This window comes from Oculina patagonica, chromosome 10 (genome assembly GCF_052425735.1).
Source record: "Oculina patagonica isolate OP01 chromosome 10, crgOcupat, whole genome shotgun sequence".
Taxonomy (NCBI): domain Eukaryota; kingdom Metazoa; phylum Cnidaria; class Anthozoa; order Scleractinia; family Oculinidae; genus Oculina; species Oculina patagonica.
In genome coordinates, this window is record NC_135767.1 from 2674349 (window position 1) to 2688261 (window position 13913).

At 38.9% G+C, this 13913-nt stretch overlaps 2 protein-coding genes across 2 annotated transcripts; one reads left to right on the plus strand and one right to left on the minus strand.

Annotated features, from left to right (window-relative positions):
* Positions 1-1095: 1095 nt before the first annotated feature.
* LOC144628608 (uncharacterized) lies at positions 1096-8548 on the plus strand. The gene is made up of 13 exons (XM_078486738.1): positions 1096-1390; positions 2549-2635; positions 2844-2951; positions 3070-3160; positions 3643-3704; positions 3860-3913; positions 4207-4293; positions 4983-5033; positions 5535-5614; positions 6541-6668; positions 7450-7823; positions 8329-8363; positions 8475-8548. The coding sequence occupies exons 1-13, from the start codon at positions 1328-1330 to the stop codon at positions 8536-8538; spliced, it is 1284 nt and encodes a 427-aa protein (XP_078342864.1). The 5' UTR covers positions 1096-1327; the 3' UTR covers positions 8539-8548.
* Positions 8549-9497: 949 nt separating this feature from the next.
* On the minus strand, positions 9498-10666 carry LOC144628447 (histamine H2 receptor-like). The gene has a single exon (XM_078486539.1). It carries the CDS (start codon positions 10579-10581, stop codon positions 9538-9540), a length of 1044 nt encoding a protein of 347 aa, XP_078342665.1. The 5' UTR covers positions 10582-10666; the 3' UTR covers positions 9498-9537.
* Positions 10667-13913: the final 3247 nt, after the last annotated feature.

The window sequence follows — 13913 nt, forward strand, 5'->3', positions numbered from 1 at the left end:
ATCCATATCCATATCTTATCCATATCTTATCCATATCCATAGACCGCCGCCTGGTTAGCTCAGTTGGTAGAGCGCCGGACTGCTGTGCGGGAGGTCGTGGGTTCGAACCCCAGACCGGACCAACACTCAGGGTCTTAAAATAACTGAGGAGAATGTGCTGCCTTTGTAATTACATCTGCAAATGGTTAGACATTCTAGTCTTCTCGGAAAAGGACGATAAACCGTAGGTCCCGTCTCCTGTATCTTCAGTCTTCTAACAGGGGACGTTAAAGAACCCACACACTATTCGCAAAGAGTAGGGCACGAAGCTCCCGGTGTTGTGGTCTGGCCTTTACAATTGTATCTTAAAATTACAGTATATGTAAAGCGCATTTGAACATATACACATGGAAAATGCGCTGTATAAATGCATTATCATTATCATTATCATTATACCCAGGTCTCAACTCGTATGTGATCCCAGATCTCAATGACTCGCGCTTACCGTTTTGATGAGAATGTGAGGCGCGTAGAAACAACATCGCATTAGACCCATCTACTTAAATTGAATATCCGATTTCAGAAAAATAAATTGTTTACCAAAAATAAATAATAGACAAAATGGATTAAAAAAAGATTTCGCATTATCTTTAAGCAGAATTTAGAATGCCCTTTTAATTTACTTCAAGTTTGAGCGACTAGCGCATTTTTTGTGGGCAAAATAAACATTATTTCAGGTACATTATTGTAAAAATTTTTGTTATTTAGTTGAATCCCGCTAATTTGAACCCTCAATAACTCGAACCTTTTTCGATTCCCCTCCAGGTCTTTTTATTACTATAGCTACAGTTGAATCTCGATAACTCGAACCCTTAATAACTCGAACCTCCCGCAAACTCAAACCTTTTTCGATTCCCCTCCAGGTCATTTACTTACTAATTTTGCCCTTTGATAACTCAAACCTCTTTCGATTTCCCTTGAAGCTTCGAGCTATCGGGATTCAACTGTATATAAGATTTTCCTGGTTGACATGTTTACAGCTCAAATGCAAATTAGGTAGCCTATTCATATTAAATAAGTTATTCTCCAAGTGGTATCAGCTGCTCCGCAGTAAACTAAACATCATTCATTGTGTTAGGGATCGAATGGCAAAATTTTCGCTTTAATTTGTTTGCTGCCTTTGGGCTTTTTTCTCAAACATAAAAAGATTGTGATGTCAAGCCGATAAAGATTTGTTTATGAATACACGGAATTACAGAAAACTCCGCTAACGATCTGCCATCGCTAGCAGGCAATTAGCTGATAAACATTTCTCGAGTAAAGAGACTGGTTTGTCATATAAACAAACATGGAAGCACAAAGAGCTTTTCTCTCGGCTGTGTTGTCCGAAAGACAAAAATCTTGGAACAAGGTATTTTTCTTATCCTTTTTTATTATTTAAACAATTTTAAAGACAACTACAATCAGAGTGATATTTTTCGGAAATTAAAATGTGTCGCTATTGGTAACGGGGAGTAAGACAGTTAGCCTTTCTGTCGCTTTATACAATTAAAATTTAATATAAAACCGAAATATTATTTTTCTTGCATAGAAAACCCGTGTCAAAGCTAGGCTTTTTTATTACTTTTTCACTTGAAATGGATGTTATTCCCACGAAGTTAAAAGCGTTTGTACCCGTCTTTTTTATTTATTTTTTTTTTTTTTTTAATTTTTTTTTTTTTTTTTTAAAAATAATTTGAAAATTTTTATTTATAATTTAACTTTTCTTTTTCCTTAAAACCTGGCTTAAAATTTAAAATTTGTAGTGCCATGGAAACGTAAGTTCAGTGCAGCGGGATAAATATAGCCTGCGAACGCAGACAAATTTCCTTTTGTTCCTTCGAATTCACACAAGCGGGAATTCATCTGCGCTGGCAGGCTATGATAAATGAAGTGAAAAAAAACCTTCAAAATCAGTATAGTCATGACTTGAAATAATATTAAGCGAAAAGCGTCTAGAAAAGTGTATATTATGATTTTCTACTAAAGACTCATGCTATTTTTTTTTCTTTATCAGCATAAAGATAAGCGTATTAAGTACATACTAAAACGGTGGATAGCGATTAGTGCATTTGGAGTACGCTGAGGTTGGCTTCTCAAACTCTGAATATCCTTTGCAATTCACCTCCGAGCAACGCGCGCGAGAAAATTGTAATCTGACAGGAACAAACTAGTCTAAAAGTCATCCTTTCTGGCTATATTAGTCTCGCTGTTTTCTGGGAGTATATACTAAAACAACTATTCACCTCAGTGTCGGTGGCCAGTGGTGAAGTATTTTTAGTCACCTCCACTTAAGTGAATAGTTGTTAAATAGGACACGACGTTTTTGACGAAACTACTGGTCTTTGTCGAGAGCTCCTGGTCTTATTCTATGCTCATATGTGGACCTCGACTTTGCATCAGTACACATATGAACAAGAAAGGATTACTGGACTTCAAGCTTGGTCAATAATATCTTATATTGTAAGGAATCTTTTTGGTCAATGTAACTAAACAGTACTTGATGTCATTCTTCTTGAAATGTCTCCAGGCGGAAGCCAATTACGAGGAAGTGTTACGCTTGATCTACAAAACAAAATGGAGGAAGCATTTGAACAAAGAAAAACTGCGACTGCTGGTATGTTGCACGAAAAGAAACTTATTTAATACTTAACAATTATTCCACAAGCGGCGTTGGATTGGTGTAGTTCTTCCTCTCTTTCCGGTGGATATTTTTTTTTTAAACCTTTTTTTTCTTTTTTTTTTTTTTTTTTTTCTTATTTCTAATGTTTTTAACAATATTTATTCGTGTGCTGTAAATTAACATTTTTCGATTAATTTCACAGTTGTTTGAATGCCATTTTCACTGCGCAGTCGCACTACAAAACCTTCAAAACTACCAGAGGGCATTGCGGCACTTTCAGCGAGCCATGGAGGTGGTCAGCTGGAGGAAGGTCTGTACAGTACGTCATGTACGACTTCATTCAAGTGTCTGTAAATTGTGATTCTCCCTCATTTGACACGTGTGTATCAACAATTTGTGCAAATGCTGCAAATACGTTTCCATTTTAGGATGAGTGCCAAGCAGGTTGCATCACAGGAAGGGTTCTACACCTGCACGTCCCTACCCTGGCAAGGATGGCTTGTTGTCACATCCACTCAGGTTTGCAAGGCCATGCTATTCAATCCTTCCACGACGTATAAAACTTGGTTCACTATTTTGTCACATGCCTGCGAATCAGATGCATGACCACTTTGAATAAAGTTAGGTCTTGTGCCTTTTGTTATGTCTTATTGTTTATCGTAAGAAATCTATTTCCTGCTTTTTAGTATATTCCCCCGCTGAGCCTCCTGGTGTATACTTGAAGGAAACTTACGTTATTAACAACTGTTATAACCTTTGGCATTACCCTTAAACATTTGCCAGCAACTACCAAAGTCTAGCTTTTTCTTACTGCTACTGTTCAGTATTGATTTTTTCAGTATTGTTCAGTAATCGTCTCTGTGATCATTTTAGTCTTAGGTTTGTCAGTTCAAACTTGGTCTAGACGCACGTGCATGTCTTTCGCCTACAAGAGCTTAAAACATCCGCCAGATACTTGTCAGTAATTTAACTGTATATTTTTTTTCATTTTTTTTCGCCAGGGGACCTCATCGAAGCTCTAAACACTATCGAAAAGACTATCTTACTTGATTTCAGAAATCCGGTAAGTTACGTTATAATAATGAACTCTTTCCTCAAACTACACCAAAGCGATAAAGCTAGCTCCGGTATTTTCTATAAGTGCATTTTAAGCTAAGACGTGTGTGTTCTTAAACGACTTTTGGCACTGATTGAGTTGTTTTTAATTACTTTTTACAGGATTTATTCTGCGTCAGATCATTGGTCAATTTCCTTCTAAAACGACAAGAAAAGGTAATGTACATAAAACTGCTAACACCAAGCGATATTGATGAAATATCCTCATTTTTGTGCTGAGAATTTATTTTGTCATATTTTATGTTATGTTTTGTTAAAAGATCTTTCTAACTTATTCGAATATTAAGTGACAATTTTTTTAAAATAATAGTCCTAGAAATTATTTTAGTGTTGTTGATGGATTGCAAAAAAGGACGAATCACACATTTTCTTGTTGCATTTTAAGAAAGAAGCCATGAAACAGCTACCCTTTCATGCTAACTTGTATCTGATATCATTTTGTACTGCAGGCTCTATCTGATGCTAGCTTTGCCATACAGTTGAGCCCAACGCAAGTTTGCGGATGGCTTCTCAGAGGGCTCTTCAAGAAAATAAAGGTTAGAAAAAATGCTTTACAATGGACAATGGCTAGAGAGTCTACTTACACAGCCTCAAGAGTATTCAACAGCTTTGTCACGTCAGTTTTTCGCAAGTTCATGTTAAGGTGCCCCGCAAAGATTGTAATTGTCCAGTTAAAATGAAAAACCAGCGGCCACGTTAATACTGCGAAGGCTCTTGCATCGACTTCCTATAAGCACATATTGAAAGCTCAATTTAAGTTATTTTACGCAAATTACCGAAATCTAGACCACTTGCGCTTTACGAAGCCTTTCTGCAGGAAGATGCGTAATTTGCTTGGATTTGGGAATGAAGTTATGTTCATTGTGGTATTCGGTGATTAACTGTCAAGAGATGCACTACTAAGCACGGCCGTACCTAGGATTTTTTGTCTGCGGGGGCAAACTCCGCTGAACTCCGCTGCGGGGGCAAACTCCAATATAGCTAAAAGAAATAGCCCAGCAAAATCAAACACTATGTTGAACATTTAGTTTTCCTGGCGGGGGATGCCCCCCCCCCCCTGCCCCCCGCTAGGTACGGCCCTGCTAAGAGGCATAAATATAAACGTTTACGAATGATGACGTTTGGTAGTATCTCTGCCAATACATTGCATACTTGTCCTTTGCTACAAGACTAGAAGTGTTTAGAAACCCTAGCTTAAGCTGTAAATGCTCTCATCTGTTAACAGAGAGAAGAAACTGAATGGAAAATCTCCAAGCAAGAACATGACCTTGTAAAGGTAAAAAATACTGAGAAATGTTTCCGAATGGTAACGAAGAGCGATCTTTAACGTAGCAGTACACAGTAGGACAAGGGCTGTTTAAGTAATTCTCAATCAATCGAATCATTGAAATGTCGCATTACCTAAGAACGTTTATAAGTTTCCTCGAGACTGTTGTGAAATCTACCCTAGAAATGTTCAGACGTTTTTTTTGCTTGACATGGTCTTTTTGCTTTAGTTATCGTGTAGGTTTCCCTTTAGTTGGACGCATTTTTACTCGCTAACTACTAAGCCAAGTGGTGGACTATTTCCAACACATCAAACTTTGTGTATCGATAATTTAATGAAAAATCTCAATGTATTTTCCTCTAACTAACACAACTGTTAGTATTTTTGGAGGTAACGGACCACCTAGTCTTGTCACGATCATAAAAGACCGTGTAAGCTCGTGCCCACCCTGAACAACTCGCATTGTTATGTGTATGTATTGCAGACCTATGTTTCTCGTCTGCTCGATAGGCCTGTGACGTCAATCCTGATGCAGTGATGTTTATAAACGTCAAGGACCTGCGAACTCACTTTCAGGCATTGTTTGATCGGTAGGTTTGATTGGACATCTGATTATGCCGAAGCAATGTAATTCAAGTCAGTCAGTCAGCCAGCCAGCGCCAGCCTGCCAGCCAGCCTGCCAGTCAGTCAGTCTGTCAGTCTGTCAGTCTGTCAGTCATTCAATCATTCAGTCATTCAGTCATTCAGTCATTCAGTCATTCAGTCATTCAGTCATTCAGTCAGTCAGTCAGTCAGTCAGTCAGTCAGTCAGTCAGGCAGGCAGGCAGGCAGTCAGGCAGTCAGGCAGTCAGTCAGTCAGTCAGTCAGTCAGCAAGTCCGTCAGTCAGTCAGTCATTCAGTCATTCAGTCATTCAGTCATTCAGTCATTCAGTCAGTCAGTCAGTCAGTCAGTCAGTCAGGCAGGCAGGCAGGCAGGCAGTCAGGCAGTCAGTCAGTCAGTCAGTCAGTCAGTCAGTCAGTCAGTCAGTCAGTCAGTCAGCAAGTCCGTCAGTCAGTCAGTCAGTCAGTCACAGTTCAGCACAGAGACAGAGAAGAGAGTCAGTCAGTAGTCAGCCAGTCAGTCAGGCAGGCAGGCAGGCAGGAAGGCAGGCAGGCAGTCAGTCACTCAGTCAGTCAGCAAGTCCGTCAGTCAGTCAGTCAGTCAGTCAGTCAGTCAGACAGACAGTCAGTCAGTCAGTAGGTCAGTCAGTCAGTCAGTCAGTCAGACAGTCAGTCAGTCAGGCAGGCAGGCAGGTAGGCAGGCAGGCAGCCAGGCAGCCAGGCAGACAGGCAGGCAGGCAGGCAGGTAGGCGGGCAGTAAGTCAGCCAGCCAGTAGGTCAGACAGACAGCTGACAGGAAAATAGGCAGTCAAAAACCAACACTCATTATACAACTTGACATAAAAACAAAAATATGCCTTTAGTATATCTCTCGCAGAGTTTTATTTTTTTTATCAGTTGCATTTTCTTCGTGCAGGTTTCTTCCTTCTGTTCGTGTGTCCCACTCGATATCTGTCCGTGACGTCATCGACAGTGAGATGACTGCAAAACCGTGGTCAGCCAAGGGAAGAGTTGAATCAAAACAAACTTTTTCACTACAAACAGGTACTATTTTTTTATTTCTCAGAAATATTCAGTCCCTTTTATCACAAATTATGTTGCATCTAACTTATTGTCGGTTTATCGGAATTTTAAAACGCCATGTTCAGTAGAGGAAGTCTTATTAAGCGAATTTTGTTTATTGATTAAAAAAGAAAAACGGAATTCCAAGAAGGTTGCAACCCATGATTTCCGGTTCTAGCAAATAATTTTAGTTCCTGTAGCATTGAACCACCTCCATTTATAATGTTGTCCTGTACTGATGCTGGTCTATTTAACAATTATTCGACGAACGCCCGTTGGATCGGATATGACATGGTAGATGGTTGTTTCCAACAAGCGCGAGTGGAATAATTGTTTTATTAAATACACCCACAGAATTGCAATATTTGAGCTCCCCGGCTGTTCTAGCGGCGCGTACACCTATCATATTTGTGGCCAATGGTATATCAGGTACCATGGCCTGTAAGCCAACCAAAACTCAGGACTCGCAATATACCATGGCTAGTCATTAATAACACAGGTTACCCCGGCCTATAGCATTTTTGTTAAGTCGTCCAGACCATCCACTAATATCCACTTCTATTCCCAAGCGGAGAGATGCACTATACGAGAATCTGGATCGATAGACCATCACATAAGCACCCCTATCTCTCTTAAGAAACGCACACAATTCCAACATGGAATTCGAAGATACCAATAAGCTCAACCCTAAAGAAAGTATTCATGAAGTTGTTAGGTTATTTTCTTGACATCCTTGTTAACAACTTCTGATTTTTTTTTTCAGAAAATCCTTCTCCTTTAAATAAAACGACAACAGCTCCTTCACATTCTCCAACGTTTATGTGTGGGATAGCGAAACCACAGCGGCGAATACGGACATGTCCCCCTCAACACGTGAAACAGTCAAAAAGAAACCTTGAACGCATGCATACCGAGCCAAGTATTTCACATCACAAACATTCTCTGAGTATCAAAAGTCAACTTCCACAAAGGCCAACTTTACATACGGCTAGCTCAAGAAGTATCAGTGAATCACGTGCCCAGCGCGTGACTCTTAGAGATGTGGTAAACGTTAAGAGCGCGTGTGTATGTAACAACAGAAGGGTCATTGGGATTCAAGATCTGCGTAAGAGACAGGAGGATCTGGAACCCACTGAAGTAAGAATTATTGGCGGAATAGTTCGTGTTGTATATCGTACATAAGATGTCTTCTGTGACGGTAACCTGAGATCATGCCCTCCCCCCCTACTTAACCTCCCTCTCTCTTTAAAAAACTGACGGTCACTACAATGCAAGGAGAGAGGAAATTCTCTGTTTCCTAAGAGAACCTATCTCAATCTGTTTTTAAATTTGTTAAATCATTTATACCCGCGCGAATTTGTGTACTTCTTGAGGGACGCTTGTAGAGCTACTTTGTATCATATAAGCAGCTGTAAATACAAGATTATAAGGGAATAAAGAAACCGTTAAACAATCAAACTAATTTAATGGAGTGGCCATGTTGATAAACTGCGCAACAAGTCAGATCTGGGAAACAAACATCTTTTTCTGTTAAGGTATTCTGAAGTTAATTGGCCGCACTAAAGGGGTTTTACAGCTACTAGCTTTAAACGCGATTAACTTCATTGCTATGATTTGATTTTTCCTGTTAAATTTTTTTCAGGACCTTCAATATGTAAGCGAAAGAATGTACTCAAGGTGAGATAACCGCTCAAAATTTCATTTTTTTTAAAAAAAAAAAATGCCTAATTTTCAAATCAGAATCCGAGACTACTGATCTCTAGCTTTATTATTTGTTTCCTTCCGCAGAAAGTGGTTGCAGGATAGAACTCCAACAAAAATTCCGGATTTTGCAGGCTGCCGAAAACTGTGACTTAGTAAAAGGTTTCGTCAAGTATCAACGATTTTTATACACGCGGAGATTAAAGTGCAAGCCAATGGCGGCCTCCTGGTCTCTGTGAATTGACTAAGCCGCATGAGTTTTCGTCACCGAAGTGATGAATTTCTAGAATGGCTGATAAAACCCACGCTTGCGGCTCGCAATTTTTGTCTTAAATAGATGCAGAACGCCAACTTTTCAAAGGAATAGAGAAACCTTAGAATTTCTTTATCACACGAAAGAGGACAACTGGCCTCGCATAACAACTGAGATGCTTGGTGTTTGCACGTGTTTTGTATCATGTTTAGACTGTTTAGTTAAACCAGTTTAACAAAATAAAAATCCCTTTCCAAAGTTAAAGCAAGTTCATACTTGCAGTTGTGGTTCTATTATTGAAATCTTTATTAAGTCATTAAATCTGTGTTATACGGCTGATCCTTTCTAAATTAAATAAGTTTCAATGTGAACTTTTTAAGTGTGAAACTGGTGTGGTGTAGGAATAGGGCTGGCCGTGGCACTCCAGTTTCTTAAAAATTAAATCACGTATAAGTTTTTCTGCTTTAATTTTTGACGCAGTTGTTTTACACTTAAATCAAAGTTATGTTATGATGTTATTTTGAGATAAAAGGTATATATAAATCAGTTTGTATGTTTTTAAACATACAAACAGATTGGGGAAGCATGCGGCTTCAGTTATAAATCTGAAAGCGAATCCTGACAAAAAAATTTAAAACTCAAACCCCTAACACTTAACCACGTCGCTGAGTTCTGTCATAAAATTTGCTCAGCTTTTTCGGCCAATCAGGTTAAAAACCAATCACAATTCACACACGTGACATTTCCCGCCCTTTTCGACGTTAACCTGTATGTGTTTGCTTCGAGTTCTGATTGGATTTGAAGTTTATGTACCGTCCATGTGATTGGTTAGGGACAACGCTGATTGATGTTAGGTTTACAACACATTTTATTGAATAATATTGCAAAGCTATTATTTTATACAACAGTAATTAGTTGAATTGCTTCTTGGTTTTCATCTATTGAATTCACTACTCGTGTTAAGCAAGCATTCACTTCAGAGGTTTTGGTGTGTCTACAGAGCAGTCTACAGCAAAAAATCTTCAATCTACGATATAACAACAACACTTCTCTTTTAAAGTCACTCTTAAAGTACGTGTAAAGCAGCGGATTAAAAAGGCCCGTGGAAAACTTAAAAAATAACGAAATTTCATGCAACCACGAAGGAAAGACGAAAAAGGTGCGGTTAGAATCGGCTTCAATGGCGAGAAGAAAATAAGGGATCCATCCCGTGATGAAAACACCAAGCATGGCGACATAAATCAATTGCGCGTTCGTCTTTTCTGTTTTCTGATTGGCTGTTCGCAAGTGGTCGGTTTGGCGCTTGATGGCGCGAATCTGTTGCCTAGCAACAACCAGTATGTGAATATGGGCGTAGATCATGAATACAAGCGGAAGTAACACAATAATTGTCACGCAGAAAATGTCGTAGATTAAATCGTTGTTCGGAAGCGACGGGGTTTCCTTCCATTCGGGGTCGTACCAGGCGAGCTGAATTAGCGAGACGAGCAGGGAGATAAACCACGTATATCCCAGTAAAGTCAAAATACGGGATTTTGTCAGAATTCTGGGGTACTTCATTGGGTAAACAATCATGATATACCGCTCAGTGGTGATGACCAGGAGGTGAATAATTGTCGATATCGCCAAAAACCTCTGACATAAGTCCATGGCCAGACACAGCTCTGGAATAATACACGTGGTCGAAGAACAAGCTATCGTAAGTGGCAACGCAATGAGTCCTGCCATAAAATCGCTCGACGCCAGGCTACATAAACAAAAATTTGTTTGCGTTCGTAGAGAAATTCTTCGTACAACCAACATGATAACAGTTAAGTTTGCTGCTAGAATAAACAAAGACAAAACCACAAGACTTGCACAAATGATAATGGCTGATGAAGGAAGCGGATCTCCACTACAAACGCTTGCGGTTAAATTTGTTATGTTCTCCGTTTCATCCATTATAAAGCTTGTAACGTTTAACGACCAACGATTAAAGCTTCAAGTCTTTATCCCAATGTTTGTTTTTTATAATTCTAAAGTAAAACCTCAAGAATAGACCAGTCCTTGTTGAATAACCATAAATATCCAAGTATGAATCTGCAAAGTAAATTACAATTTTTTTGATTAGAATTGATTGAAAAATGTACGAGAATTTCAAATATACTTTCGTAATAAATTCACCTGTTTTATGTTTTAGATCATGCATTGAAGCAAAACAGGATAAAAATTAGTAATGCATTCACCTGCATATATTTCTGGTATACCATTGATTTGAATATTTGCCATTTTCTTTGTTATTGGAATGAACTTGTTAAAGGAGAAGTTCACTCCAGGATGGCCATTTATTTTCTTTACGCCAATTAAAAGTTTATACAAAGATATGATATGCACCAAAATTTTAGCCTCCAACGTGCGCTATAACCCTACGAAATCTTTCTTTGAAGTAGCCAAAAACTCGATAACTGAACGCCGCCATCTTGGAGATGGTAATGTATGCGTGACGTCAAAGAGCTCAACCTGGAGTTTGGCGGGAAAATTTTAATAGTCGAAACTCCTTGTTTCTTTGTAGTGGCTTTTATTTTTCAAAATGCCTTTTTGTGCAGCTGCGTGTTGCTTAAAATCTTTTCACCGTCTTTCAATATCTAAAAGAAAAATTGCCCAAGAATGGCTTATAAGAATAAGTAGGGACGAAAATCCCTGCCAAAGCGAACACAAATATTTGTGTGTTCCAAAAACTATACGGAAGACTGCTTCGAAGAAGATCACAGATACAGTCTCCTACGTGAAAATACCCACAAAAAAAAAAGAAAGAGCCAGACGCAATATAGACTGTCCACAGCCTCTCAGGGAGGATTTTTAATCAACCAGAGAAACTCTTCTTGATCATATATAAGATTGCAACTCCCAAAGTGAGCTCTTTGTCATTTTTGTAGTTGACTGACTGAGCTAGAAATGTTCGAATTATTTCATTTTAGATCAAGCAAAATTTTAACTTTACTTATTACTTGTTTGTATCTCTTTCTCTGTCTTTTCCTTCTATATTTATTTACATGCACAACCCAGTCATTGCATTCAAAAATGTTTTAACAACTTAGCCCGTTTTGTTATTTCTATTCTGAGAAGTGTTTTTGCCAATTTAAGTCAATTTTTGTTCATGCTGTAATAATTTGCCGTCGTCGTATTTGCTCGATTAAACGCGGGTCATCGATTAAACGCCGGCTTCGTATAAACGCCGGGTCAAAACTGCTAACTTTTAATAAACTCCGGGGATGTTTGATCGAGAATCCCGGCGTTTATTTGCGGTCGAGCAAACAAGTAAATATATTCTCTTAAATAGCACTGCTACGACAAACTGGTACGGTTTGCTTCTTTGGTAATTTTTCATATGATGTTCAAAGAAACGTCCGGTGTAAAATAACTAGGATGGATCCTGTAAACAAAATGAAACAGCAATGTTCGCGTTCGTGTTCACTTGTCATGACTGACGCACTGTTGTTTATTACAGTGGAAGAGGACGTTGGCGACATTGCCGTTTATGGACTCATTGGTTGTTTATGTTCTGTTTGTTACAAATCTTGATTGCAACATACACGGGCCGTATGCAATACTGTTACTTAGCTTTGGTAAAAATCATCCTCGGAGACCCAGGAGCAGTTTGTCGGCCGTGACGACGAGAAAAATCGTGGTTCTCGAAGGATAGAAAATAATAAATCAACCTGAAAAAATTACAGAAAATTGCACTTCGTTAATAAACACCGGACCCCGATTAAAAGCCGGCTTCAATTAAACGTCGGGTTTACCAGGCCAAGTTTGAAATAAACTCCGGAGGTGTTTGATTTGAGAAAATACGGTAAGAAAAATGACTAACCTCTATTCTTTCCTTATTCTTTCGCCTCCTTTCGCTTGCATGTCGTTTGAAGGGAGTTACAGAAGGAGATTTCTTAAAAATGGTTGGCATTGCGTCTGGCTTTTTCTTTCTTTTGTGGGTATTTCCACGCAGGAGACTGTATCTGTGATCTACTTTGAAGCAGTCTTCCACATAGTTTTCGGGACACACAAATATTTGTGTCTGCTTTTGAGCAATTGTTCTTTTAAATATCGGAAGACGGTGAAAATTAACACCTCTTTTATATTTCTTGGAGGTCTGTTTGAGCAAAATGGAGCTGCACAAACAGGCATTTTGACAAAAAAGCCACTACAAAGAAACAAGGAGTTTCGAGTATTTAAATTTCCCGGCCAAACTTCAGGCTGAGCTCTTTGACGTCACGCATACATTACCAGCTCCAAGATGGCGGCTTTCAGTTGTCGAGTTTTGGGCTACTTAAGAGAAAGATTCCGTAGGGTTATAGCGCACGTTGGAGGCTGAAATTTTGGTGAATATCATATCTTTGTATAAACTTTTAATTGGCGTAAAGAAAATAAATGGCCATTCTGGAGTGAACTTCTCCTTTAATGGGTTTCCAGTTAGTACGACTTTGTGTCATCTCGCTCGCGCTTATCTTTAATTAAATTTAGTAAAATTTGCATGTTAGCTGGCTTTCATCTGTGCAGGCAAAGTTGTCGCTGGCGACTCAAGAAAAGATCGTAACGAAATTGCAGGATGTTGTTGTTATTTTTGTTTTAACGGCAGTGTACACATAAAGGTTATATTACTTATGAATTTCGTTCTCTGATGGTCAGTTTTCAGGAAAAACTAAGCGTTATTTTTGCCAAAATCATTATACGCCACTAAAGGACCTTCTAAAACAGTCAGTATTTTAGCCACAGAAATACGCTTGCTTTCGGTGCAAACTAATAAATTTGGTTTGTGCTTGTAAATTCTGCTTGCAATAATCAATGAGGTGCCTAGTTTAGCACTGCGGTATGAGGAACAAACTTATATTTTTAAAAATTCAACTGATAGGAGGGCCCTAACGTTGTATTAGAACGCCCAAAGGATATACGCCAACGAGTAAATAAGCTAGCAAAAAAGGCGAGTGCAGCTCTCTTTTGCCTACTTTCTCTAGTTCTCAGTTCTCCTTTTCTCTTGCCTAGCTCGCACTTCACAGCTATCGAGGGCCTGGAAAAAGCTGAAAAACACCACGTACCGCGCGAGGACGCACAAAGGCTTAAATAATATTTAAACAGGGGGTCCATTTCACCGCAGTGCTTTCAATGGAGCTCTGCAGTGGCTTTCCGCGCGCACGATTGCATATATTTAGAAAGAAGAAGTAAGCTAAGGGAAAAAAATCTGCTTTTTGGAAATGCACTAAATACAACATTTTTGTTGCATTTGGCCAGATTTTTACTTG